This window comes from Leuciscus leuciscus (genome assembly GCF_965113295.1).
Source record: "Leuciscus leuciscus genome assembly, chromosome: 14".
NCBI classification, from domain to species: domain Eukaryota; kingdom Metazoa; phylum Chordata; class Actinopteri; order Cypriniformes; family Leuciscidae; genus Leuciscus; species Leuciscus leuciscus.
In genome coordinates this window covers 8,285,396-8,312,789 of record NC_138738.1, presented here as the reverse complement: position 1 = coordinate 8,312,789, position 27,394 = coordinate 8,285,396, and the positions used below count along the sequence as shown (strand labels likewise).

General features: G+C 38.0%; 2 protein-coding genes across 8 annotated transcripts in view; one reads left to right on the top strand and one right to left on the bottom strand.

The window, feature by feature from the left end:
• cntn4 (contactin 4) overlaps positions 1 to 12,010 on the top strand; it is a 160,581-nt gene extending 148,571 nt beyond the window's left edge. For all 4 annotated transcript variants that reach the window (XM_082190171.1, XM_082190169.1, XM_082190168.1 and 1 more), the window contains exons 18-23: positions 1,614 to 1,848; positions 2,078 to 2,193; positions 3,638 to 3,824; positions 4,584 to 4,696; positions 5,702 to 5,870; positions 8,972 to 12,010. In XM_082190171.1, coding sequence (XP_082046297.1) covers positions 1,614 to 1,848; positions 2,078 to 2,193; positions 3,638 to 3,824; positions 4,584 to 4,696; positions 5,702 to 5,870; positions 8,972 to 9,063 — 912 coding nt within the window. In that variant the 3' untranslated portion in view covers positions 9,064 to 12,010. The remainder of the gene's footprint in view (positions 1 to 1,613; positions 1,849 to 2,077; positions 2,194 to 3,637; positions 3,825 to 4,583; positions 4,697 to 5,701; positions 5,871 to 8,971) is intronic.
• Positions 12,011 to 12,164: 154 nt separating this feature from the next.
• rbm19 (RNA binding motif protein 19) lies at positions 12,165 to 26,606 on the bottom strand. 4 transcript variants are annotated; one of them, XM_082190175.1, is made up of 25 exons: positions 26,463 to 26,606; positions 25,678 to 25,860; positions 25,409 to 25,543; positions 25,165 to 25,203; positions 24,713 to 25,064; positions 23,228 to 23,457; positions 23,079 to 23,138; positions 22,663 to 22,741; positions 22,505 to 22,576; positions 22,151 to 22,354; positions 21,942 to 22,072; positions 21,744 to 21,868; positions 21,558 to 21,654; positions 21,368 to 21,478; positions 20,490 to 20,690; positions 20,242 to 20,314; positions 18,633 to 18,790; positions 18,353 to 18,413; positions 18,123 to 18,202; positions 17,948 to 18,003; positions 16,068 to 16,187; positions 15,758 to 15,860; positions 15,486 to 15,606; positions 12,745 to 12,864; positions 12,165 to 12,563 (listed from the first exon to the last, which is right to left on the bottom strand). In XM_082190175.1, exons 1-24 carry the CDS (start codon positions 26,496 to 26,498, stop codon positions 12,782 to 12,784), a joined length of 2,910 nt encoding a protein of 969 aa, XP_082046301.1. In that variant the 5' UTR covers positions 26,499 to 26,606; the 3' UTR covers positions 12,165 to 12,563; positions 12,745 to 12,781. The 4 variants fall into 4 exon arrangements, with proteins under 4 accessions (XP_082046301.1, XP_082046302.1, XP_082046303.1 ...); XM_082190176.1 differs by having other exon boundaries at positions 12,165 to 12,864; positions 24,713 to 24,850; positions 24,920 to 25,064; XM_082190177.1 differs by having other exon boundaries at positions 12,165 to 12,864; positions 24,713 to 24,847; positions 24,947 to 25,064.
• Between the last annotated feature and the right edge of the window lie 788 nt (positions 26,607 to 27,394).

Genomic DNA, 27,394 nt, shown 5'->3' with positions numbered 1-27,394 from the left:
TGCACAGCCAAAATATAACAGACGGGTTTGTGTGTAAACTCTAGAGTAAAAGGGTTAGTTCACCCAAAAAAAAAAAAAAAAGATTAATTCCTCACCCTCATGTCGTTCCAAACTCGTAAGACTTTCGGTCATCTTCAGAACACAAATGAAGATCTTTTTAATGAAATCTGAGAGCTTTCTGTCCCTCCATTGACAGCTACGCAACTACCACACTGACGCTTCAAAAAGTTCTTAAAGAGATCTTAAAAGTAATCCATATGAATTGAGCGGTTTAGTGCACTTTTTTTTCACATAAACATTCATCAACAACACATCAGTTGTGGTAAACAGAAACTTAAGCATGTTCGCTTGACCTGTGAGAACTGAGAAACAATGAGATTCATTCTTGTGTTACTCAGCATGATTGAGCTTCAGCAAGAACCAATGAGGTCTACATTAATCCGGATACATTTGAAAACGGCGTTTTCGTTTATAAACGCTCTCCGTTCATACTAGCGTTTTCGTGCGTTTTCGGACGTTTCAGTGTGGATGAGAAACTTTTGAAAAACGCCTGAAAACGCTAAATTCACCTTACTGCACATGCGTAAACCCCCACAAAAGATCACTGATATGATTCAGATGGAAAAATAAATAATGAAGTTATCGCGCAATTCTTCAGACAGGATCATTTTATTTAGTAAAATATCTCACCATTCAATGATGCGGTCCAGGTCGCACGCAGTCACCATGTGTTTGGTCTAGTTTTCTTTGTCATCTTTGCAGGACTGTGATATGAAGAGTGTGCAATGTAGAATATTTTTAGCAACAGTGTGAAAGTGAATAGCACATAACAGGCACAATACTGGTATAAACATGAATATCTATTGGTACAATATGCGTCACATGACAAAATCTACGTCATAGTTTTTAAATACCACCGGTTTCACAGTCCACACTACAACGTGAAAACGGCTCAGTTTGGACGGAAGGCCAAAACGGAGAGAAAAATATACGTTTTCAAACGAAAACGTAGTAGTGTGGACAAGGGCCTTTGCTTCAGCAAGAACCAATGAGGTTTGTTCTTGCCCGTCAAGCAGGTTCGGCTGAGCTTCTGTTTATTTTCTGTGATCAATGTTTAAATGTGAATAAAAGCCTAAATTCAGTCTGATCATCATATAAAGCGATCGTGTCTCTTCAGAAAATTTGGACTAAACCGCTCAATTCATATGGATTAGTTTTACAATCTCTTTATGACCTTTTTGAAGCGTCAAAGTGGTAGTTGTGTAGCTGTCAATGGAGGGACAGAAAGCTCTCAGATTTCATCAAAAAGATCTTCACTTGTGTTCTGAAGGTGAAAGAAAGTCTTACAGCTTTGAAATAACATGAGGTTGAGTAATTAATGACAGAATTTACATTTTTGGGTGAAATATCCCTTTAAGAGAAAACACCTTACAAACAAGTAGCATGGTTGTAAAACCATGACATTTAGATTACCATGGTACATGGTTGTTTTTGTCTGTGGTATACATATAAGGAGTAGTATATAAGGATAATATATCAGGGTATTTAATAAAGGGAATGTACTGTATTATAGATATATGTGCTTTATTTGTTGGTTTGTGTCTGTGTTGCAGCCTGTTCCTGAAGAGCTCCAGAACGGAGGAGGGTTTGGCTACGTCGTTGCTTTCCGGCCCTTTGGCGCCACCGGGTGGATGCAGGCGGCAGTTCCCTCTCCCGAAGCCTCCAAATATGTCTTCAAAAATGAGACCATCTTACCCTTCTCCCCATTCCAAGTCAAAGTGGGGGTGTACAATAACAAGGGGGAAGGACCTTTTGGGCCCGTGGTCACCATCTACTCTGCTGAGGAGGGTCAGTCATATTAACCGTTGTGTGCAACAGAGAAATTAAAGTCAAATGTACCCTTTCACATGTCGCTGTGTAACGCTTAGCAGCCAGTTAATAGGAGCCAAGTTAACTGAAGTGTGTTGTGTCAGAACCCATTAATCATGGCCAGCCTTGTTTTTCAAAAAGAGTTGGACTTTTACAGACATTTGTTGAATAAAACGCTCTAATCGAAGAATTTCTCCGTCGAATTCAGAGCCTGGAAGGGCCCCCAGTCGACTCAGAGCCAAAAGTCTCTCAGCGTTTGACATTGAGGTGTCCTGGAAAGCCCTTCCCTGGAGCACGAGCAAGAAGCGTGTTCTCGGCTATGAGGTACACACTAAACACTTTTTTTTTGTTTGTTTGTGCATAAACGAAATATTTAGTTTATTGTTATAATTACTTAAGATTTTTCAAAACCCTAAATATTAAAACCACTATGCACATTTTTTAAATGAACATGAATGAAACTTGCTAAATCTAAATATAGAATTAATTGTGTAATTAATTGCTTAATCCTTCAAAATAAATCTACTGGTGACTCAAAGATTGACACTGATTAGCTCATGTTAATTAAAAAGGATACAATTTAAAAGTATGGATTTATGATAACTGATTGTAAGTATTATGTATATATTACAAATATTATGCAATACTATTCAAAATATTTTTTTAAGTAATTAATACTTTTATTTAGCAAGGACATTACCTTTTTTTTAAGTGACAGTAAAGACATTCATAATGTTACAAAAAATTACATTTCAAAATTCATGTTGTTCTTTGAACTTTCTAATAAACTTTAAAAATGTATCTCATTCATAATAATAATAAGCATATTAGAATGATTTCTAAAGGATCACGTGATGCTGAAGACTGGAGTATTGGATGCTGAAAATGTAGCTTTACCTTTACAGGAATAAAATAGATTACCATAGAAACATTTATTTTAAATTGTAATAATACAACATTAACAAGATAAACATTAAAAAATCTTACCGACTCCAAACTTTTGAATGGTAGTGTATATAAGAAGTTGAGATCATAAGGAGGCTGTTACATCATTCACAGTGCTTTATGGGAGTGGGCGGGACTTCTATGATTGCTGGATGCCTCTATAGGATTATGGGTAGTGAAGTTCTTCACCAGGAGTTTAGCAGCTATAAGCAGTTTTGCAAATGGTAGTAATGTGTTTTGTTATCACTAGGGAAACAACCTATGGGGAAAATCTCCCAGAGTACTGTTGCTGCGCACTGTAGATCTTACAATGTGACCTACCTTTTTAATTTGATAGTAACAGTGTTTTGTTTTAGTTTTAGTTTTGTTTTTGCAACCAATTGCAACCAACTCCTAGTTAGAATTGTGTTGTTAGTCGTTTCTTTGTTGTAAGTCATCTACAAAGATCGTAAATATAAAGCACTGAGACCTTTTTGTCCTCTACTAACAGTTATGGAACAAATACAAATTAGGTTTGTGCCACCATCCATCTCTGACTCTTCAGCTGGGACTTTCCACAGACTTTGGGAGGGGAAAAGAAAATCAGTCAACCTGACAGTTGGGAAATGTTGCTTAAGATGATTTTCCTATGACAGGTTCATTTCAATACTGCCACACTTCAGTGGCTGAGTAACCAAAGCACCTGTAAGCAGATAACCTGCTATTCTGATACTCCACAAAGAAAATTATAAATGAATTGTTTCTCCCAGTAGTTTTAAATGATATTGCATCCAGTTTAATTAAAGTTTAATGCTGAGCGGTTCTGCTTTGTCTTTCTCTGTAGTTGAGATACTGGGAGAAGAATGGCAAAGAAGATACAGCTAGTGTGCTAAGGACTGTAGGAAACCGGACAATAGCCATTATTCAGGGCTTAAAAGGAAGTAGCTCTTACTATATAACGGTGAGAGCCTACAACACAGCAGGAACAGGACCACCAAGTCCAGCGGTCAATGTTACCACCAAAAAGCCCCGTAAGTAACTTTTTTTGTTCAATAGATTGATTGAAGAGGATGTTACTGAATGATTGAGTGTTTGACTATAAGGGTACACCTGGTATTAAGATGCGTTTTGGTCGATCAGATCACGAATGAATGATGCTAAATACAGGTGTAAACGGGGTCTGAAATGTTTTGAGCTTGTCCACTTTCCACCATTTCCAGAGGAAGTCGAAAACACATTCGACCAGATTGCTTTCATAGTGTAAACGCTCATGTGATCGAATGTGTTCGAACAGCGAAAAAAGACCGCCTACTGACCTAAAACATTATGGTAAGCTCGCTAGCCAGACGGGATTTAAACTTTGTTTTCTGAAGACCTGAGTTTGGTTTGAAGATGAAAACGTACCAAGCCCAATGTTCTCTCACCATTCCTGATAACACACACTCACAGCGTTCGGCGTGTACGTGCGGCTGTCAGAGCAGAAATGAAAACTGATTCTCTCTGCATGTTTTTCCGTCGTCTCCGTGCGTGTTCACGTAAATTGTGCAAGCTTATTTTGTCCATTAGATCGAGACTTTGACCCGCCCATAGACCCTCCTCTTGAAGAGATCAGGACAGAAGTGGCGGAAAGTGGACAAAAGAGACGTATAAAAACACCAGGTGTAAACGAGTATGTGTCTACCTCGTCTGCTTGTGATCCGATCGACCAAAACACATCTTAATACCAGGTGTAAACAGGGCCTTATTGTATTAGAATATTTTCTCTCTGATTTGTGTCTGTCTTCATCCAGCCCCCAGCCAGCCGCCCTCAAAAGTCATGTGGAATACGTCAAACTCCAAGATTATTCTCAACTGGGAACAGGTGAAACCTCTTGAAAATGAATCCGAGGTCATGGGATATAAGGTAAGCCCAAATCTTCTTGCAAAACTACATTCACAATATGACACAGCACTTTATTGCTCAATGATTAAACAGCTTTCATTGTATTAGCACCACCAAATGCTCCGATATGTGTGTGACAACGACTCCAAAGGCTCTATTGGTTTGCTTGTATTGTATGTACACTTCTGCATCAGCCATTAAAAATCGGTCTGATAAGTTACTTTTAAAAGTAATGTTACAATATTGCATTAATCCCTAAAAAAGTAACTAATTGTGTTACTTAGTTACTTTTAATGGAAAGTAATGTGTTGCGTAACTTTGTGTTACTTTCTCTCTGAGCTTGCTTGTTTGTTTTTTAATAACAACAAAAACCAAAGTTCTATTTTTGGCAAATGTAAAGGTTACACCAAAAGGGAAATGAATAAGACTCAGGCTGAAGGAAATGCAAATTCATGCCTGTACAATAGTCAATAGCAACTCAAACAAACCGTTTGAAAATTAAACATAAATGTGATGTTTAAAGTCATTTTTGCTTGGTATGGTTGAACTGGATCATCAAAGACATTGGTTAATAAAGTGAGAATAAATACATGAAGTATATTTATATTTGACAAACTTAAACATTTAATATTTGCATGTTGTGTAATATTCTGAGTTTGCATTTCACTGTTTTTATTCATTTTGAGGAAAACTGAATCTTTTTTGTGCAAGTTTGATGAGTAAATGCATGCTCACATTTAGTCTAGAACTACAATAACTATCATGTTCATACAGCACACACAACACCTCTGCACTTATGATTTCTCTCAACTTGGGGACAGAAGTGTCAGTCAATACATAGTCACTTGCGTTACTTATTTGAAAAAGTAACTCCTATTTTGTTGTAAATGTACTAGTTACTTGAAAAAAAGTTATCTTTTAGCCGCATTACTATCTGTTACTTACCCCCAACACTGGGTGTGCTATAATGTGGGAAAATGCAATTGGAAGTAATTGTTCCTAAAACATTTTGTAATGGTTCTGTAGGTACTGTACAAGCGGAACCATTTCAGCAGGCCCAACGTTATGGAGACTAACACCACGTCGGTGGAGCTCTCGCTGCCCACAGATGTGGAGTACTTCATCCAGATCAAGCCTTTTGGAGAAGGAGGAGAAGGCAGCAGCAGCCCACAGATCAAAATTCCCAGAATACCAGGTAGATCGTCCTATGCTGAGTGACTTCTTTTTTATGCTAAATTTTACTTAAGTGGAAAAACTTTGAAGCTTACAATATTATAAATAAAATGCATTATAAATAGATGAAGTAATTTAGCATTATAATATGTGAGGGATAATGTACAATCAGCCTGTCATTATCACATTAAACTCAACAGGGCGATCAGACTTGAATCAGCCTGAAGGGATTCATTTTGCACTGATTACTGTACATTATCCTGCTGATTACATGACTGCTCACCAAATAATTACTAAACGTGCATGAAATATTGGGAAATAAACACTACTGTACAAACGTTTGGGTCTGTACGATTTTTCAGTCCCTTCTACGTTTCATTTAAATGGTCAAAAATACAATAAAACAGTAATATTGTGAAATATTATTATTACAATTAAAAACTTTTTTTATTTTAATATATTTTACATTGTAATTTATTATTGATGGCAGATCTGAATTTCCAACAGATAATACTATAGAAATCTTTCTAATGGCGCTTTTCCACTGCATGGTACGGCTCGGTTCGGCTCGGTACGGTTCGACTCGGCACGGAACGGTTCGGCTCGCTTCGCTTTTCCACTGCGTGGTACGACTCGGCTCGGTACGGCACGGTTCGCTTTAGCTCGGTTGCTTTTCCACTGCAGAGTAGTACCGCTTCAAAGTGGGTGGGACTGATCGTTATAGTTGCCGTCTCTACTGCCATGACATCATCATATTAAATACAAATTTTTCATTCCGTGTTTCCCCATCCGCTCCTCGGCAACCAACGAGAGGAACGTCTGCACCTCGTCCACTGACCACGATTCAGCCATTTCTTTTTTTTTAAAGCATTTTTGAAGCAAATACTTTTAAAACAGGTGCTGTGTTGGCTGTTGTCTACTGGCTATTTAAATCTAACGGGTTTAGTGTCTCGTGTTGTAAATACAATGACGCTGGTAGTGATGATTCTGTCTGACCAATCAGTGATCTGCAATGTTTGCACGTCACATTTTAGTATCGGTACGGTACGCTTGGAACCTCAACAGAGGTGGTACCATTTAAAGCGAGCCGAAGCGAGCCGTACCGTACCGTACCATGCAGTGGAAATGCGCCATAAGTGAGCCGTACCGAACCGAGCCGTACCGTACCATGGATTTGCTCACCCTTCGGGTGCCATTTTCGAGTAAATTTAGTTTTTTTGAACTAGGTTTTTGGCCTGATCGGAACCAAACCACTGCAGAAATATTCTCTGGAGAGTGACTATCTATAATCGAAAATTGAAATTTCCATTCACGGTCGCTAAGGGGAACCAAAATGTTTGATGTGACCGGGTCCACTTTTACTAAAACGGCTATTACTTGTCAACGGAAAGGGATATTTTCGCTAAACTCGGGACACATGTTTATGAGCTCAATCTGAGGTCACATGAAAATAATTGCGACGACTGGGCTATAACAGGGAAAATAATCATGAAAATGGCTATAACCGCACCCAACCGTTAGTCCGATGAAAATTGGCATGCAGTGTCTTTGTCCAGGGTGCCATGATAGTCTTGAGAACATTGGCGTATCTCAAAAAACTCAGTATGCGTCATCGGCACAATGCCCTGAAGGAGCCTGAGAAGTTTCAAGCCAGCGCTTTTCACGGAAGTGACCTCCTTAGACTCCTGAATCCTTGCTGAGTCCAACAATACCAAACATGGCAGGTTTTGCCTTATGGTTTGTGTAACGGTGTCATTTAGTGCTTAAAAAAACTTGCGATTATCTTCGAAACAAATTATCGAGACAAAACCACCACAAGAAATGTGAAAACATAGGTCAATAGCTAAACAATAAGGCCCAAATGTCAAAATTATGATAGGAACTGACAAAAAAATGCAATCAATGTCGCCCATGGATCATTTTTATGCTCTCATAAATATAAGTGTATAAACTTCAAAACGAAATGAGATATTTACAACAAATTTGACACATATGTATGGGCACACTTTGAGGACACCTAATAAAAGTGGTGGAGATCAGGCAAGATATGGTGCTATAACTGTCGAAAAAACATATTTTTCCATAGTAAATTGCCTGTATTGGCTGTAAATAGTCTTTTCCATCTATGATCTAAGTTTATTTGGATCCCCATTAGCCACTACCTAGGCAGTGGCTACTCTTCCTGGGGTCCCATACATTTGGGGTCCCAAAAATACAAAACTACATTTAATCAACAACAATAAAAAGTCAAGTCAATGAAACATACTAACCCAACATTGATTCCAAATATCAAAATCAACAATTTACTATATATTGTGCCATTAAATGTTCCTTTAAATATTTTTTTTAAACTCATTTTTCTTGTTAAAAAATATGTAATATCAATGGTAAATCATTCCACATTTTCATTCCTCTATAAATTATAGTCCGTTGTTTTGTAGTGGTTTTCGAAACAGGAAATAAAAAACATCCCTTTTATGCATGCCTGGTGTTAAAATTATGACTAGTACTACTATTCAAAAGTTGAGAGTACAGGACATTAGGAACTCTAGACAGAAATATTTCTTATAAAACAAAGCAGTGACACAATCCTTCACCAGTGCATTCTTATTATATTAGCCCTTCTATTACAGTTTACAGTGAGTCGTGTCACTCTGTTCTGGACTAATTGTAATTTTTCAATTAGTTTTTTTTTTTCTCTTTACTTGATGCACTCGACCACACCACTGGGCAATAATCTAAGCAAGAACCATTGTTTGCAAAAGAAATACAGTGTTGTGGTAAAAAGTTAACAAACCTCTTAATAACTGACAAACCTCTTCCCATTCCCGGTACCATATTTTCTGTTTTGACCACTTCAGCCTACTGTCTAATATAACTACAAGAAGTCTTATGTCCTCTACCTGTTCAATAGGCACACTCTACAGACAAATTAACTTTTGATGCAATCAGCTTTTGAAGTTTTCTAAGTGTTTACATGCTTGCTAAATAAAACGTAATATCTTTTCACGCATGTGTGCTTAAAGGCCTTAAACGCTTGAACCCTGATAAATGCTTCTTGCAGCTTTAATATAATATTTGTTTTGCTATTTCTCATTCATTCGCTGATTCATTCTCTTTCAGGTCCCAATGCCATCGCCTCGGCTTCCAGTGTCTCCACTCTCTCGGCTCTCAGTACAATAGCTCTCTCCCTCACAGCTCGCACATCTTTATGACAGAACACAGCGCGGGCCGCTGACTTCAGACCACACGTTCTTCCTTGAGAGGAGACTCTGAGAAAAGTGACTCAGACAGATTGATGAAAACCCATTCATACAAACCAGAGGACCTATGTGAACGATAATAGTGGAATGAAGAGAAAAAGATTAGGAAAAAAACGGGTGTGTGTGTGTGATTCGCTAGCCAATTCAAAAGAGATTGAAGGCTGATGGGATTGAATTTGATGTTACCAAAGCAGCGTAAAAAAAAAAACTAAAAAAAAAAATTGAGGAAAATATGTCACATGCTTCTTTTGTATGTACGACATATCTAGTTTTTTCCTTTTTTTTTTATTTGATCCAGTCGGTCTGTCTGTTCCTATTACAGTACGCAGAGTGTGTAGGAACTGCTTTAGATGCATGTCATGTACAATGTTTTGTAAGAGAATGCAGGTGTCTGAAACTTAGAGCAAGACATATTTGGCTGAAAACCAACTAATCATCATTGAATGAAGTGACGATCCTCTGAGGGTCACATGTACTCACAAGCTAAGAATCTCCAAGGACTTCTTACTGTTTACGACACGGGAATACTTTGCACTGAAATCACGTCTGGAAGAAAGTGAAGAACAACAACAACAACAACAAAAATCCTGACCAGAAACCTCGAGAGAATGCTGCTACAAGGCCAAGGCGGACGTCTTTGTCACCTCCCTCCATACTGGTCAGCAGCAAATGGACACCAGGCGTTCACATTAGCCGTCTCTTTTTTCCATCATCTTCCGCTTCTCTGTTTGTGTGTCGCGTCTAGAACTCTTCTTTGCCTTTTTGTGTGCCTCATTGTGTGTTTTTGAAATCCTCAGGTCCTCAGAAAAGCCTTAATACATATTTTCTTAGCATTACCTACTTAGATAAGTGCTGGACGCCAAGGCTGCGAGTGGTTAGTCAAGCGGGATGCTGGGGTTTGGGTAGTTGGTGTGAGTTTATTGCTTCCATGTTCCATACTATAACAGCCGTATGCTGTTCCTCATTGTTTCAAGGCAATACAGTGTGTGTGTGTGTGTGTGTGTGTGTGTGTGTGTGTGTGTGTGTGTGTGTGTGTGTGTGTGTGTGTGTGTGTGTGTGTGTGTGTGTGCGTGTGTGCGCGTGTGTGTGTGTGTGTGTGTGTGCGTGCGTGCGAACTCTGCTAATGTAGGGGCTACGGGCTCTGCATTTTTTTTAATGCCATGTTGGTGCGATGAAAGTAGCTTGTCATTTCTTGAGGTGCAAATAGTCGTATTGCTTAAAGGGACATGTGGAGCTCTGAGACTGAGTGAAAACAAATGTATATGTAAATGCTTTTTTGTATATTCCAGACAATTTATATTTAAGTGGAACACATCAAACTTTCCTACAAAACTCATCTCTGTTTTTATCTAACAAACAGAATAGACGTTTCTTAGCTTACCGTGGCTCTGCATGTGGATGTACTCATTCCATTCTTGATTCATTAGGTACTAACCAATGAACTTTTGACGAGATGATACAAATAGTCATCCATTTCAGAAGATTTGTGTATCAGTGTGTCTGCCATAGCCAGGATGCTCTTTCTCTAAGCAGTGCTTTCCACCAAACTTCTTTGGCTTTATCAGAGCTCCATTTATTGAACCATATAACTTTTTTCCTCCAAGGTTCTCTGTTTATACTGGGTCAGAAAATAAACGACATTTATAAAAATGATCACACAAATGTTTTGTTTGGGTGCATTATCTGTGACTGACTAACAGAAAAAAAAATGTGATTATAAAGTGCTTAATGATAGTTCAACCAAACATTTTGTCTTTTGCTTAAACTCATGTCATTCCAAACCCATATGTCTGTCTCTTCACACAGGTCAAGTAAAGCGCCTTAAAGGTTATCCATATGACTTCTGTGCTATATTCCATCTTTTGAAGCTTTGTGTGAGGACTGGAACATGCAAGTTATTTAAGGAATATTTCACCCAAATAAAATGAAAATTATGTCATCATTTACTCACCCTCATGTCATTCCATACCTGTATGAATTCCTTTCTTCTGCAGAACGCATTTTGAAGATTTCTGTTGGTGATGAAAGTGCGCCAAATCACGATCGGTTGTGATCCAATACATTTTGGAAGCTCGATACCTCTTAGCAAAATGTAGAGTTTAAGAAACTTACATTTTGACGTAATGTCAGTCACAATTATGAGTAGGCTATATCACGTTGTGAGTTATGACCTTGTATGGTGACCTTAAAAATCTCAATCGTTCCTGATACAAAGCTATTGTAGTGCTTCAGATGACCTGCTTGAATATGAGTGCTATGAACTATTTACCTTTTTTGGAGGCTGGCAGCACCTGGCCACTGTCATTGTATGTAAATGAGAAGGCTCAAAAGTTTGGATAACTAAATTTGTTCCAAAGAAGAAAGTCTGGGATACACGACATAGACAGCATAGAGGACTCGACGCCAATCCAGCAAATCAGAGCCACATTTTGGGAAGTTGGAGTTGACGTTTCACATAAAACCGGAGGATAAGATGAGCCGATTTTAGGGGGAGGGGGATTATTGGTCATGCGTCTCCCAGCAACGAGGTGAATTTTCCTCGTGTTCAGAACAAGACTTTTACTATTCTGACAAACTAGTAGGCTAGTCCGTGTATCAAAGTGAAACCAAAGTGTCTTACTTTTCGGATTCAAAATAGACAAAATTTATTGTAACTGACATAAAAGTTATTATCAGTCCTAAAGAAAAAAATATAGATACATTTTATTCAAACGGCCACAGGTGTGATCCTCCAAGTCGTTTACGGTATGATACCGTTTTCCTGTTGCCAGTTGTATAATCGGAAAGTAAATGTTTAGTGCTGTAAAATCTATTGTGTATTCCAGCTTTTATTACTCATGGGTTTGGTTTGGAAGGGTATAAGAAATAATTGTTGGTTTGAAGACACTTTAACATGCTGTCTGGAGAAACCCTTGTGATGCAGTACACTAGAATGTCCACTACGTGGTGTGTAATGCAACTTCAGTGTAGACCAAAACTGTTTTGACCTCAACTGTACAAATAGTACATTTTACAAAGTGAGGTTTCTAGTGTGATTACTAACCTACGATAGGAACATTTCCAGACAATTGATTTATTGTCACATCAATAAACAGTATGATCCCAACAATATAAAAGAACTTGTCATTTCTTGAAGACTGGAAAAAACACTGTTAAACAACAGAGCAAAAATACATGTTCTTAGTTTTTCATTATGATGCAATTATTACCAGTCAAAAACAGATAGATTTTGTGCCAAAAAAATTGTTAAAGGAAACAGTTTGCATTTTTATCTTCTGCTACTGATATTTTGATCAATCACAATAGTGATTTTTCAATGTCAACCATGTTGCAGCAGAGTATGAAATGTCACGGCCCTCCGTGACGATTAAGAGCAGCTAAAGCAAACGTGGCCTTTGGGCATCTTTTTCAAAAGGACTCCGTCGTCGAGTTCACCTTCAGCCGCAGTAGGTCTGCGGGGAGACGCTGTGTTTAATACATTGACAGCAATAACAGGGATGATGTATGAGCATATAATAAAAAGCTAATTGGGAGCATCTGGGGCCAAAAGGAAGAATTCCTGAAGAGACCGTGAAGCAGCTGTTTAAGACGGAGTCATAATAGAGATAAATGGAGTTCCACTGGATGATTTACTCTCTTATTGATGCTGGAGGTGACTGACGGCTGCTATTCACTCCCCGTCTTCCTCCCCGACCTCCATCTGCTCCAAGATTCCCTCTAACACCTCCGCCTTCCTCCGCTTCTTAGGAGCATCTGACAGAGAAGATGAGAGGACAGATTTGAGCACAGATTTATTTTAATTCAATTAAAGAAGGGAAATTACTAGAATTGCAACCGGTGTTTGGGAAACTACTTCAAATTAAGGGATTTGGCAAGCTGTAGTTTTCAAGCAGTTAAGCAACAGTCAAACTACTGTTTGGAAAAAGTATTGAAAAAGTTAGTTGTTTGACTATATTTAGTTAACAACAATCAAGCTATTTGAGGGGGCAAAATCTTTTGAATTAAGTTACATATAATATTGACAATTTACAACAAGGTTTTATTTGTTAAAGGGATACTCCACCGTTTTTTCATATTAAACTATGTTATTCCCTTAACTAAGACGAGTTTATACATACCTCTCTCATCTCAGTGCGTGCACTTAATCGCTCTGGCGCGAGGTGGCGCGAGGTGACACTCTGATAGCACTTAGCTTAGCCCACCAGTATATTCAATGGTATCTAACAGCAATGAATTTAGAAGTGACCAAACACATCAATGTTTTCCCTATTTAAAAACAGTTACACGAGTAGTTATACGACCAAGTATGGTGACACAAAATAAAACGTGGCGCTTTTCTAAGCGGGTTAAAAAGGATAACTATAATGTATGGCGGAATAGCACTTTTGGGAATACTTCGACTTGGCGCAGTAAAAAGTCACGCCTGATCCTCTTCCCATCACTTCTGTCAATAGTGGGAAGAGGATCAGGCGTGACTTTTTACTGCGTCGAGTCGAACTACTCCCAAAAGTGCTATTCCGGTATAGAGAGGTATGTATCAACTCGTCTTAGTTAAGGGAATAACATAGTTTAATTATGAAAAAACCCTTTAGTATCCCTTTAAGGCATGTATCCCTTTAAGGCATGTATCCCTTTAAGGCATGAACTATCAATGAACTAACATATATTAACCTTTGTTAATAGAAAACTGTTCATTTTAGTTCACAGTGCATTACCTAGTATTATTAACAGACATAACTTTTGATCTTAAAAACTCATACAGGTTTGTTTTTTTGGGTGAACTATCCCTTTAAGATGAATAAATGCTGTAGGATATGGTTGTCAGTCCTCCTGTATTTGAGTCCTTAATATGGTTACGTTCACACACAGTTTTATTTACAGGAGTGACAACTGCATTCTATAACCGAACTCGCACCTGTACATTTTCAGGACTCATAACCGCATTCTCTAAAAAGCCGCGCTGTGAACACAACTGTGCTGGACAACTAGTTGTCCGTCATGTCAGTGTGACAGAGCCGCTCTGCGCTGCACAAACGTGTGTTCTGTGTTTTTATGTGTGGTATAGCTTTCGGTGATGAACAGCGATGGAGATATGAGCTGTGTGTCATCTGAAGGTTAGATACAGTCACTGTTCTCCACCGGAGCGGCTCCTGTCAGTTTTGAGTTCTACATGCGACTCAAATGCTCTGCTCTCCATCAGATATAAAAGCTGCAGTCAGTTCATGAAGATTTGACAGATGAACTTAAGGCTCGACTGGATTCGTCTTATCAAAAGTTTTATGGACATTGCCATCTTTGATATTACTATGGTCACTGTCACTATGTTAACTGGTAAGAGAATACCTAGCAAACACAGAACGTTGGCACAACGTAGCCAACCTTCTAACAACGTTTTAACAACATGGCCAAAAGGTTGCTATAACTACGTTGTGTGGTGAAGGTCGTTACAGCGTTGTCACAATGTTGACATTAAACCACCGTTCAGGGCCACTGCTAAAGGTTGTGCCAAGTTAACGGTGTCTTGACAACCACTGGACTACATATGTACTCGTCACTGTCCTGAAGCGCCAAAATCAGGCTTTTAAATTTCAACCGCCCATTGGATTCATTGTGTTGTCTCGTTCTTCATCGAGCAAGGATACGCGAGTATTTGCGTTTTATTTACCTCAGCTAAATAAGATACGTAATTATTCAAACACAACCTACAACTTCATTTTCTAATGTGACTAATGTAGCCTCGGTTGCTCTGTTTAGTTTTTCATTTCATTTGTCTACTTTATCGTCCGGCTTTCGACTACTGTCTGCCACGTACAGAAACCGGTTTTGTTCATTAAATGTTCTGATCTTTGCTTTTTATGTTTTATTTATTATACTTGAAAGAAATTTGTTTAACTTATTCAATTATTTCGTTTTTTTTTTTCTTCTTTTTTTCACAAATGTATGACTTTTGGAAGTGCAATTTGATTACCAAAAAGTTGTCAGAACGTCATCTCTCAGTTGCTGAATGTCGCGTAGCAACGTTGCTACAGCCCTGTGGCGTCTTACAATTCTACGTTGTTACAATGTTGCGAGCACGTAGACAGCGACGTTGCCATAGAAGAAATGCAACGTGCCACAGACGTTGCCACAACGTAAATGTGTTTGCTGGGTACAGGCTCGACTCCCATTCCATGTTCATACAGACAGAATTCGAGATGCTACTGTAAGTTTCTGTGAGAACATTTTGAGACTGACTCACACTTGTAATTGAATGCGGCTGTCACTCCCAAAAACTGACAAAGTGAATGTAGGCTTTTAGTAAGTTATTAATTAAAACTGCTTGCAATGGTTTATGCTAAATAACTGTTACTCTGCACATAAAACAAAAATGTTACCATGAAAGTGCTGTGCAGTTTTTCGTCGCAGGTCGTCCACAGTGTCCTCTGCGTCTGCCCACTCCAACACCAGCCTCCTGCCGTACAGATGGGTACTGTGGCACAGCGCCGTGAACGCTTTCTGTGAGAGACCAGCACAAAATCAAAGCTAGTGTTAGATGTACGGTAACTAGACACATTGAACAGGATCAGTGTCGATTAGTTGTTTTACAGGAGACTGTCTTGACTGTGAAAAGCACGAAACAGAAAGACACAGAGACAGATGCACCCACCTTGGCATCCTGTTTAGTGAGGAAGTCAATGAAGCCAAAACCACGGTGGGCTCCACCGATCCCTTTCTTTGGCAGGCGGACTGTCTTCAGCTCTCCAAACGTACTGACAAAAAGAAACAACACCTGCACTTCAAATCCGAGCTCACATGAGGACTATTTCACAATAATTACAAGGGGACCAAGTTCAAAACCATGATACTTTCATAGTCATTTTTGTTAGTGAAAAATACTTAGTCAAGAGTTGGAATAATTTGGCCTGCTCTGTTCTATAACATGCACAAATATCCGTTAAATGTGAAACAAGGCTTACCAGAAGAGTTCTCGCAGTTCTTTCACTGTGGCCTGGAAAGGGATGTTTCGCACCAGGATCTTAGAAGTCCTCTGTTTCCTGGAGGTTTGCTTTTTCCTCTTGGGTTCCGCCACACCTGACCTGCAAAAACAACAGAAGGAAAGCGGTTTTCACTCATGCATGTGACTAGTGCCCTTTATTATGCTTGTTATTGACTTTATTGGTCAAACTGCACATATGAAAGAATTTAAAAGCAATGATATTACAAAAAGCAATAAAAAAAAAACACTGACTGTATATAATCTTGTTTACCATTATTACCCTAATTTAACATCAAACTGCGTCGCTTCAACAAAAGCACACTGTGACTAGAAATTTCTAAAGTAAACCATTTATGTTAAATATTTAAAAAAACACAGGTGAATATGGTATATGCAGATCATGAGTTACTCCAATGAAACTTTACCAAGTTTCTCATCACTTTAATTACAATATCTTATTATAAGTTGCCCCCAAAAGCACATTAATGTGAAAATTAGACATTTATTATGCATTACTTTCTAAAAACAAAAATATTTTCAGCAAATCCATGCTGGAGGATTTTTCTTATATTCTTTCAAAACCTTTTCAAAATACTAATTTTGCAGAAAGGTACAGTGTTTAAAGAAAAGTATATAGACAAGATAATAATTTGATACATTTTTGTAAATAAAAAAATTAGTTTGGTTCATGTCTGTTAAATTGGAAGTTCAGATTTCGGATTCATTACAATGCTGAAACAATTCTTCACAAAAAAATATTATTGCATGCAAGGACTAATATAATACAAGAAAATTAGCCCCAAAGCAGACACATATCCGTGAATGTTCTGAAGTACTTTGCTTTAATAATGTACAGCTTAAACACCAGTATTTTCTGCCCTGATCACTTCCATCTCCATCAATTAGGCCTCTGCTGCTTAAAGCAAAAGTATTCATATTTTACCTATTTTTCTTATGATCATATTTTAAGTTATAAAATGTAAATTTGTAATCTGAATTAAATATGAGAAAAAAAGATACTGTACCACAAAATAATGGCAAGAAAACATGTCTGTCTATTGGCAAATCTTTACATGCTTCAGGTCAAACAAACAAAGTGTGACCAGCGAAGTCTGATTCAAGTGCAAATGACTCTTATGAGCTACCCTGGTAAACCAGAGTTCTCGCGAGAGCACAAGTTGAATTTGCTCAGCGAGTTACTCTGGTGTCGAGCAATGGAGCTCATTAAATATGCCCCTCGATCTGAGCTGCACCAATCACATCGGGTTATCTGATATAGGCGGGCCTATAGGCGAGCTAAACAGATGACGACAGCGCTGTGACGTCGAAGTCATCAGTAAACATTGCAAGATGCCTATGGATAAATAGTAGTGGTTTGAGACGGCTTTGGCCGCTACAATGAACGAGTTAGACTTGGCTTTTTCCCAAAAGAGGAACAGAAGACGGCGCTCGAATCGTTCGTTTGCAAGAAGGGTGTTTTTGCTGTTTTGCCGACCGGAAGAGTCTAATCTACCAGTTAGCTCTGCTGGTAGCTAAGCGTATGGGGTTTATTGTTGTGATTGGTCGTAGTGTCATCCAATTGCGTGCTGTGAGATTTTCAAATGCATGCTTGGTGCCGCCCCTCGAGCTGGCCGATTTTCATTGATCGACATCAGACCATTAATCTTTTAGATTTAGGTCTGGATTTCCAGACTACTTATGAGCTAGATCTTGATGAGTTCATCAAAAACTGATAAGTTCTTCACTGAATTACCTAAATTCATAATCAGAAGGCTTGGCTAGCCCTAAGAGAGCGAGCTTGGGGTTTGTGACAGGTTTCCCTGTCCTACACAGAACATGAAGATTTAGGACACAACTTACTTGACTTCTCTTTCTGATATTTTTAGCTCAAGCTGGTGCTCATCAACTGTGCAGTGCTGCAAAAAAAAATGAAAGTAATGAAAAAAGATGCCTGAATTTATTTCATCACATGAATATTTGTGCATAGTAAGAGTACATAAATACAGCAATGACAGAGCAGCAGATGGTCATTTACCTGAAGCTTTCTCATGGCTTTCTGTGCTGCCTTTGGAGTTTTGTACTGAACAAATCCATAGCCCATTGATAACATTTTACCTGAGAGAGAGAGAGAGACAAAAAGAAGGTGAGATTCACAGAGACAGGAAACAAGATGGAGAAATGACAAAAGAGATAGAGAGAAAATATACAAATAACAAATATACAGATGAATATCAATGGTAAATATGAATGTCTATGAAATCAAACCTGCTTTATCTCTCTTCTTTGATATCGTGCAGCTTTTCACCACACCACACTCAGAAAATGTCTGTCAAAAGAACACAATGAAACCCATATGGTGTTTACACCTGTTATTAACAACATCCGTTTGGGGTGATCCGATCACACGACACATGTTGCTGCTTACACCTGCTACTAACATGCATCTCAAATGAGTCTCCTGTGGCCAGAACAAGAAACCTTCTCATGTTTCCACTACCACAAGATCTGCAGTTTGCTGCTAAAGCGCTTGTGCTCTTGAGCTCACCTCGTGTAATGTTTCCTCTGAGGTTTTAAAGTTGAGGTTCTTAATGAAGAGAGTCGAGCCAGGCAAAATCGGTTCTTCCTCCTCCTCATCCTCCTCCTCATCCTCTTCCTTTTTGGCCAAGTCATTGTTCTCAGCATTTGCATCTTTGGTTTGAGGCTCTGAGTGGAGCAAGAGAAGGATTGATATTTAGACGGAACGAGAAAAACTACAGAAAAACAAAATGCAGCACTGACGCGTTTTCTAGACACAGGACTGACAAAACACTGATTTGGATGTCCTGAAGGAAATACTTCAAAATTGTTATTAATTTGGTAACATTTTGCAATAAGGTTCAATTTGTTTACATTAGTTAATCATGAACATCATCATTCAACAACAATTTTATAAAGGATCTATTAATCTTAAGTTAATGCTAATTTATTAAGTACCAATCAAAAAAAAAATGAAAGAAATTAATACTTTTATTCAGCAAGGATTTATAAAATGTACCAAAAGTGACAGTAAAAGACATTTATAATTTCACAAAATGGTTTCTATAATCAAATAAATGCTGCAAACGAACTTTATATGCATTAAAGATTCCTGAAAAAGAAAATCCATTAATTAGGTATTAATTTACCCTTCAAACGTTTGGAGTCAGTGTGATTTTTATTTAATTTTTTAAAGAAATGTATATATTTTCTCTATGATATTATTGATAAGAAATGTTTCTTGAGCATCATATCAGCATTTTAGAATGATTTCTGAAGGATGATGTGACACTGAAGACTGGAGTAATGATGCTGAAAAATCAGCTTTACATCACAGGAATAAATTACATTTTAAAATATATTCAAATATTGACAATAGTTATTTGAATTAAATTCTAATAGTTATTTTATATTTTCATTGTATTTTTGGTCAAATAAATGCAGCCTTGGTGAGCATAAGAGACTTCTTTCAAAAATATTTAGAAAATCTTACTGCCCCCAAATTTCTGAACGGTAGTGTAAATAATATACAATTGTTCTACTTAAAATGCTAAAAATGCACAAGTATATCTACAAATGTATTTAATATGAACAAAGATTAATACATGCTTTAAACGATTTGTTTATTGTTAGTTTATGATGTCTAATGCCTTAACTAATGTTAATGATGAACAAACATTATTCTAAAGTGTTATTGCATTTTAATAGGTTTAATTTGAACAATAAATTATAACAGAATTTTTATTTTTTTTTATTTTTTTTTGGAAAACCATTCTAACTTATGAAATTGATAAATACATTCCTAAACTTTATTTAAAATGTAAAACATTTGGTAGCTAAAAGTATCACAATATCCAAAATATTTACAAACATGCCAAGGGCAGGGCTTGTTGGACGGTGTTCAAGTTCGCCTGGAATGTACAGAGCTTTATATGGAATTGTGATTTGGAATTTGGATGATTGGAATCCACTGCAGATTCCATGCAGGACTGTTTGTGATTCATTCTCATGTTGTCATTTCAATAAAATGTCACGATTATGAACATGTGAATGTTTAGGCAGACATATATCCTTCAAACAAAAAGATGAATTGCTGGTTTAAGCACCAACAAACTGATATGTCAGTATTAAAGGATTACCTGGTTTAGGTTTTGGAGGAGTTGTAAAGACCGCTACAGGAGCCCACTCCAGATACAAGGGAACATGCTGGAACTGGGGAGATAGACCGTATGACATCATACCATGTCCCTAATTCAAGCTTTAACTAACCGAAGGCACACATGATTATATAAATATTATTACAAACAAATATTATATAAACAAAAACATATACAAGTTCTTTTTTCCAGTGAAAACAGTAGCTCAAATGCCCATCGCACACACTGACCTTTGTGTATGCAAGCTTCATGAAGGCCCGTTTGGCTTCGGTGGGCTCCAGGAACTCCACTACAGCAGTGAGGCCAGATGGGGGCAGCAGAACTCTTCCCAGAGATCCATGGGGCGAGAACAAAGCCTCAAGCTCTCCGACCTGCACTCCTGAGGGCAAGTTCTTCACCAGGAACACAGAGTTACTGCGCTGACCTGATGCCTAAATAGATGGAAATCACAGACACGCATTAACATAACCATGATTTATGCAGAAACAAACATAAATATGTATTTGGACATTAGTTGTGTCACAATAAGCTTTTCTTTTTTTTTTTAAACACACGTGTCCCGGACAAGCGTTTATGTCGAGCCCTGATATATTATCCTTGATTGGTTTTCCCTAAAGAGAATTATGTTGTTGAAAACTAAAGTAAAAGAGTGACGCTCGTTCATTGTGTTTTACCGTGATGACTGATGAGAGTTCTTTGTTTTTATTAAAATCAACACATTATAATGATTTATCTGTCATCCACTCTCGATTCATTTGAATGTTATGTTTTTATTACTTGGCCCGCCCGACCCGCGGATTATGATCCGTGCAGCACTATCGGCAAACTATACGGTTTGAGAATGGACACAGGCCGGGAACCCGCAACAAAACCATCACGGTGGAAAAAAGTGTATCTGAGCATGTGACTGTCTATCCAAGTTTTGTCGAGAGCCGGAGGCGGCACGAAATTTGACAGAGGCAGCCACCTTGTAATTCTCTATGCAGGAAAAACCCTGTAATAATAACTTAATACATTAATGGGAATACTAGCCAATTATCATCTTGATATCGTCAAAGGCATCTGCCATCGGCGATATCATCAATCCACCTGTACCACAACCCTATACCTGACTGAATGAGTCCAGGGACACTCCATTTTCCAGGAGAAACTGTCTGGTCTCTTGAACAATCTCTGTCTCTCCGAGGGCCATCCTCACAGCCAGACTGCCATCAGACTCCTGCATACATACACAAATCCAGTGTTACCCATGTTAATCCGCTCAAGAAAAAGACAATTCACAGGTCCAAAATACTCACGTGATCTAACACTTTGCTCTTGGTTGTGTTGTATTTCTGAGCGATGGTATCGGCCACTGCGCTCGTGCCCAAAAACAGTGTGTTCCAGTTATGAGAGCTGTGTAAAAACAAAATAAAAAACAATGAACACAACTGGAAATTATCCAGTAGAGGCTTTCAGCTCCAGATAGTTCATCAATTTCTGACCTGCCACTGGCTGATTTGTCTTTGGCATCTTTACTTCTCTTAAATGAGGAGCTGCCTGGAGTGTTGGGCCCCTGATCGGGATTCTCCTTCTTCAGCCTTGAAGCCATGACATGCAGAACCCGCCCCTAGAGGGTCCAAACACTTGTAAGAAAGCAAATAAAACTATGAAGACAGAAATTAGATGGAAGTGATCAGTACCTGGAATACATGGCCATCCAGTTGAGTCAAGGCTGAGACTGCGTTCTCTGGTATCATGTATGTCACAAAGGCAAAGCCCTTGGGCTTCTTAGTCAGACTGTCTATGGGGAAATGCACCTCAGAAATAGGACCTGATGAAGACACAAGAAAAATAAGTGGCTTTTAAACATGGATCGCGAAATGATAAGTGGCAGATCTCCAACACTCACCGTGTTTGATGAAGACTTCTTTCAGATCTTCTTCAGTGCATGTGTAGGGCAGGTTCCTGATGAAAAGTCTTCCCGATTCCGCCACGTCTTCCTCTTCCTCATCGTCCTTCAGCTCACGCACAAAATTTCTCTCCTTTTTGCTTTCCTTCACAGGCATTTTGTTTTTAAAGTTGTTGGCTCTAAACACTTCGATATAGCGCCCCCCTGTGAGTTTACACGGATAATGTATTGCACATGAACAAGTGTTATTTGCAGTACTTGTTTTTGAATTGGTTGTGCTCCCAAAACAAAACACACAACTCAAGGATTTTTTCACAGTTGTGTACTTGTCAAAAAGAGTGAAAAATCACTTACCCATGTAGTCTCTGTTCAGGCGCAGGGCCCTCTCGACCTCTGCTTCTGAGCGCAGGTCCACATACACGTAACCTTATCAGAGGAAATTCAACCAATCAAATGGCACAAGAGTGACATCTTCAGACCATCAACAGACAGTAAACAACAGAAGCTCTTACCTGTGTTGCGCCCATCCTTGTTTTTTGCAAATCGAATGGCAACGGGTTTCAAAGGCACCATAAATTCTTTCACTTGTTGCTAGAGTGAAGTGGTAAATCAGACAGACAGGACAAAAAAAATACAAAATCAGGCAAAAATGACTGTTGTCAGGTCCAAAAAGATCAATAAAAAGATAGATGTCTAGATTTGTGTTATTTATGTGACAACAGTTAATTACATTTATTAATAACAATAACCTTAAAAAAAAATTTTTTATAAAATAATTATATACATGGCAACATGAACACTGTAAAATAAAGTAACCTTGAAATTAGAAAAAAAACATATAATAAAAAAGGGACCTGGTACAACAGTCCTTGAATATTAACAAAAAACAAACTGCATATTCAATATCGGCCAATAATCAATACCTCACCTCTTTGACGTTGAATGGAGCACCTCGTAGCTTGACTGTGAACCCTGTGCTCGACTCAATCTATAATAGTGTATGAACAGCACAAACAAATGAGCGTTTAATAGACAACTATTCCATATTAAACCCCATGACAGTTTTATCACACTGACCATGTTCTGGACTGCTGGCTTATATGCACTGTCTGTGTGCTGGTCCGGGGACTCTTCCTCTTCCTCTTCCTCTTCCTCTTCCTCTTCCTCTTCCTCATCAGCAACATTGGCACTGTCCCCTTCATTCTTTTCCATCTCTTTCTCATCCACCATGTCTGATTTCTCCACAATTTTGGAGCGAAGATAATCCATATCAGATAGATCTTTCTTCAAGGCTTTCTTAGCAGAATCTGGTAAGAAAACAAATTTGGAGAGCACAATAAAATCACACCTACACAAATACAGTACAAGTGCATGAAGAAAAGATTGGTGACACTTTACTTAAAGTCCCCCTGTGGTGAAAATCAAGTTTTTAATGTTGTTTATTTGTCTATGTGGTATTTTTAAAATGTGAGCAAAAACGCAGTTTTTGTGACTGTCCCTTTAAATGCAAATGAGCTGCTGCTCCCAGCACAGGGGGCGGAGCTATAACAGCTTGTGTCCTTTTACCTCACACAGACATGCACTGAACATTTCAAAAACTTTTAGCCTTTTATGTTCAAACCGAAGTCAGAAAGATAGAGAGTCTCCAGAAGAAGTGACAACATTTAGACAACATTTCTGAATGGTTAGTTGGTGAATTTATGTAGCTTATGTGTAGTTATCTTCTAGTAATTAATTAGCATATTCTGTCTTGATAATCTATAAATCGCGTTCCCGTGGACAGGTTTATATAAATGTAAGGGTTCATAATGTCACTAACCCAGGAGGAATGTCTTGTAGTCCCTACCAGCCGTTTGTTGTAGTCCTTAAAAAGTGATTTCTTTCAAATAGAATATCTCCCTTTGCTTTGAACTTTGAGCGTTGTAACTAGTTTGCAGATGTTGTTTATGCTCAAACAGCAACATTACACACTAACTAAAGTTAGAAAAGTGAAATCATATTCAACCACCCCTTTAAGACAAACCATGTGCAAATTTATAAGTCAGCACCATTGCGGAGTATTTTCTCCTTCAAATTGCAGTGAACCAAAGACACTCTAAAAAAACACGGTTTGAAATCGCTGGTGTTTCTGACATCACAAACTACCTTGTAACCAATCACATCAACATGTGATCGTCAACGAGTGGATCTCTCAGCTGGTGTGAGTGAGCTGATTTGCATATTCATAGACCACGTATACTAAATGAGGCAAGGGTGTAGAGTTACATTTAAGCTATTTTAAGGCATGAAGAATATGTTTAAATATGTAATTTTGGTGATCAAAGATGAATTTTAAGGGATAACATGATATATTACTGGTGTCCCCCTGTAGTCAATATACACACATTATACAAACACAAACTTTTATGTTAGATACGATTAATCGATTTGACAGCACTACTTTATATATAAAGGCTTTAAGGAAAGTGTTACCAAACAACCTTTACTACCCACAGAGAAAAGTTGTATTGCCTGCTATAGGAATCACACAAAAAAATCTAGAATTCAGCACAAAGTTCTCACCTTGTTTGTCCTCTTCATCAGCAGCATCCTCATCATCACTCAACTGCTCTGATTCATCAGAGTCAAAGTTCAGGTAATCATCCTTAATAGGCGCTTTCTTCTGCTTCTGCTTCTTCTGCTCCTTCTGCTCCTTCTGCTTCTGCTCCTTCTGCTCCTTCTGCTCCTTCTGCTCCTTTTGCTCCTTCTGCTCCTTCTGCTCCTTCTGCTCCTTCTCCTTCTGCTTCTGCTCCTTCTCCTTCTCTTTCTCAGCTCCAATAGAAGCCGCTTCCACCGTGTCGTTGGCCCACGTGGGCACCTGTGTGCGTTTCTGGTGCACAGCCAGGAACTCCTGGAAGCTCTTGTCTTTTTGAAGCTAAGGATTTCAAATGACATTTTATAGGATGTCTGCATTTTTACTGAAGTATGATTTGTGTAATGCGATAAAGAATAGACTTTAGGAGTAGCAAACTTACATCCCTAAGAAGAATACTCAAAGGCTTCTTCTGCTGCTTCTGTGGAGATAGAGTGACCGCATAAATTCAGTTTGGTTTATATGTATTGCACTTATTGTAATACACATTGTTCCAAATAGACAAATGAAGAAAAAAAACAACAACAAGGCCTTTCTATAAAACTGTTTGCAAACAATAAAGTGAGTGGGTCATAAATGTCCCATTTTGCTCAGCGCAGACACTGAAAAATGACAAATGAATTTACCAGTGAATCTTCATTTTTTTCTAGTTGTTCACATGATTCTTGTTCTTCTGTAACTTTGTTTGCTGATGGTTGGCGTGTGTGTTTGCTCCAAGGTCTGGCTTTGTTTGGGTCTCCAAAATCTGTGCAGGATTCCACCTTATTCAAGCAGATGATGAATAAGATGAGAATTACAATATACAATGTTCAAACAAACTATTTGCATTACTATTTTAATCTATTAGTGATTTCCTTCCAAATCTCTCGGACTCCTCCATGATCTTGTCACTTACAGTAACTCTAGATGTGTCCACAAAGCTCTTGTCGAAATGTTTCAGAGCTTTATCTGCATCTTCTTCCGTCTTGAAACCAACGAATCCAAATTTGCGGAATTTGCCATCTTTGGTAAATTTCAACGTACAATCTGTAAGCGTCCCAAAATCCGCAAACATCTTGCGGAAGCGAGCTTCCTTCATCTGAGGACACAGAATAAATACAATTTCAACAGTTGTAAGTCAACGGTTCAAATCACATATATGTCATACACATACAGTTTAAGGGATCAATGCATTTATCATTCCCTGACAGTGCCTATAACAATTTATGGTTACACTTTATTTTAAGGTGTCCGTGTTACAGTGTAATTATACATTAGGACATTTAGGACATTACATGTACTTACTACAGGGTTAGGATGAGGGTTTGGTTTAGGGTTAGTTGCATAATTATGCATAATTTATAGTTATTACTTCCATAACTGCATGTAACATGTGTAACAAGAACACTGTAAAATAAAGTGTTACCCAATTTATTCTACAATGCCATTTTACACTGATGCTATCAAATGTAATACCATGATACTTTAATAGGCTACACCATAGCATTCAAATAGTGCTCCAAAAGACTCTGGGCAGTACCATGAAATCTCCATGACACCAATTCAAATAAAACATAGTTGAGACTTTTTGTTAGTGAACACAGTAAAGAAGTGTGTTTAAAAGTTATTTACACTTTCGTAGGCGCATGCATCTTTGACAGCGAACTTGCTACACGTTCTAATATAATTACAAATACTCACCCCATTTGGGAGATTCTTGACTATTAACCTTGACATTTTCCCGATCCTGGTGTGATTTTTTGAGGTAAAATAACAATATATTGTTTTATCAACAATAAAGCATGGAGCGCTTCAGTAAGACGCCATCTTTACTGTATGACGTAAAGCGCGTCGTCACCAAAGGAACTTGATGAGTATAGCTCCCTCTTCTGGACATAACTGCAATGATATGATGCACTCATAGACATTTAAAATCATTTCTATTCCCAGTGATTGTAAACTCACAAGAACCTCCATTAAATCAGAACATAATTACTTTATCGGGTCTTATTTCATAAACCCAACCTTGAGCCATTAGGATTGTTAGGCTACCTCTGCTGTATACAGATGTACCATCTTTTATTCTTACATCCTTACTCTGGAACATAGAAAGCAGCCCCTGGCCTTCCAGTTTCTTTGCTTTTTGAACCATCTGTGTATATTTGAAGAAAGGTTATATATATATAACTTTGAGTCCAGTTTCATTAATCCGCTTTTTTTTCTCTCTTTCTCTCTGTACATTAGGCCTAATTCAGTAGGCTAGCCTATGTAATAGCTAGATTTTCTCTTGCTATGATGCACTAATCCTTTCCTTTCCTTAAAATCAAACTTTGGCATGTTAAAATATACATAAATCTACATATTTGTGCTGTAACTTAAAACTTTGAAATATATATGTATGTAAATTAGTTATCTTTGTCATAACTGACAAAGATTGTAAAAAAAATGTTGAAATGCAATTCTGTTGACGATTATCTTGGATTTAATTATAGCTAAATACCATTTAAACCCTGTCTTAATTAATGTAATAAGTCTGTATATTGTGCTATAAATGTCCTCTTTATAATAACACTTACATGAATCATAATCTGTATACTGCCACATTGCACAATTAAGAGCTTCTCTATTATCCA

Coding starts and splice junctions, on each gene's coding strand:
- rbm19 (XM_082190174.1), bottom strand. CDS start 26,498: ATGTCAAGGTTAATAGTCAAGAATCTCCCAAATGGG. Junction 22,073..22,150: donor AGAAGTCTTCATCAAACACG/GTGAGTGTTGGA, acceptor TGTCTTCATCAG/GTCCTATTTCTGAGGTGCAT. Junction 15,607..15,757: donor TCACTAAACAGGATGCCAAG/GTGGGTGCATCT, acceptor GGTCTCTCACAG/AAAGCGTTCACGGCGCTGTG.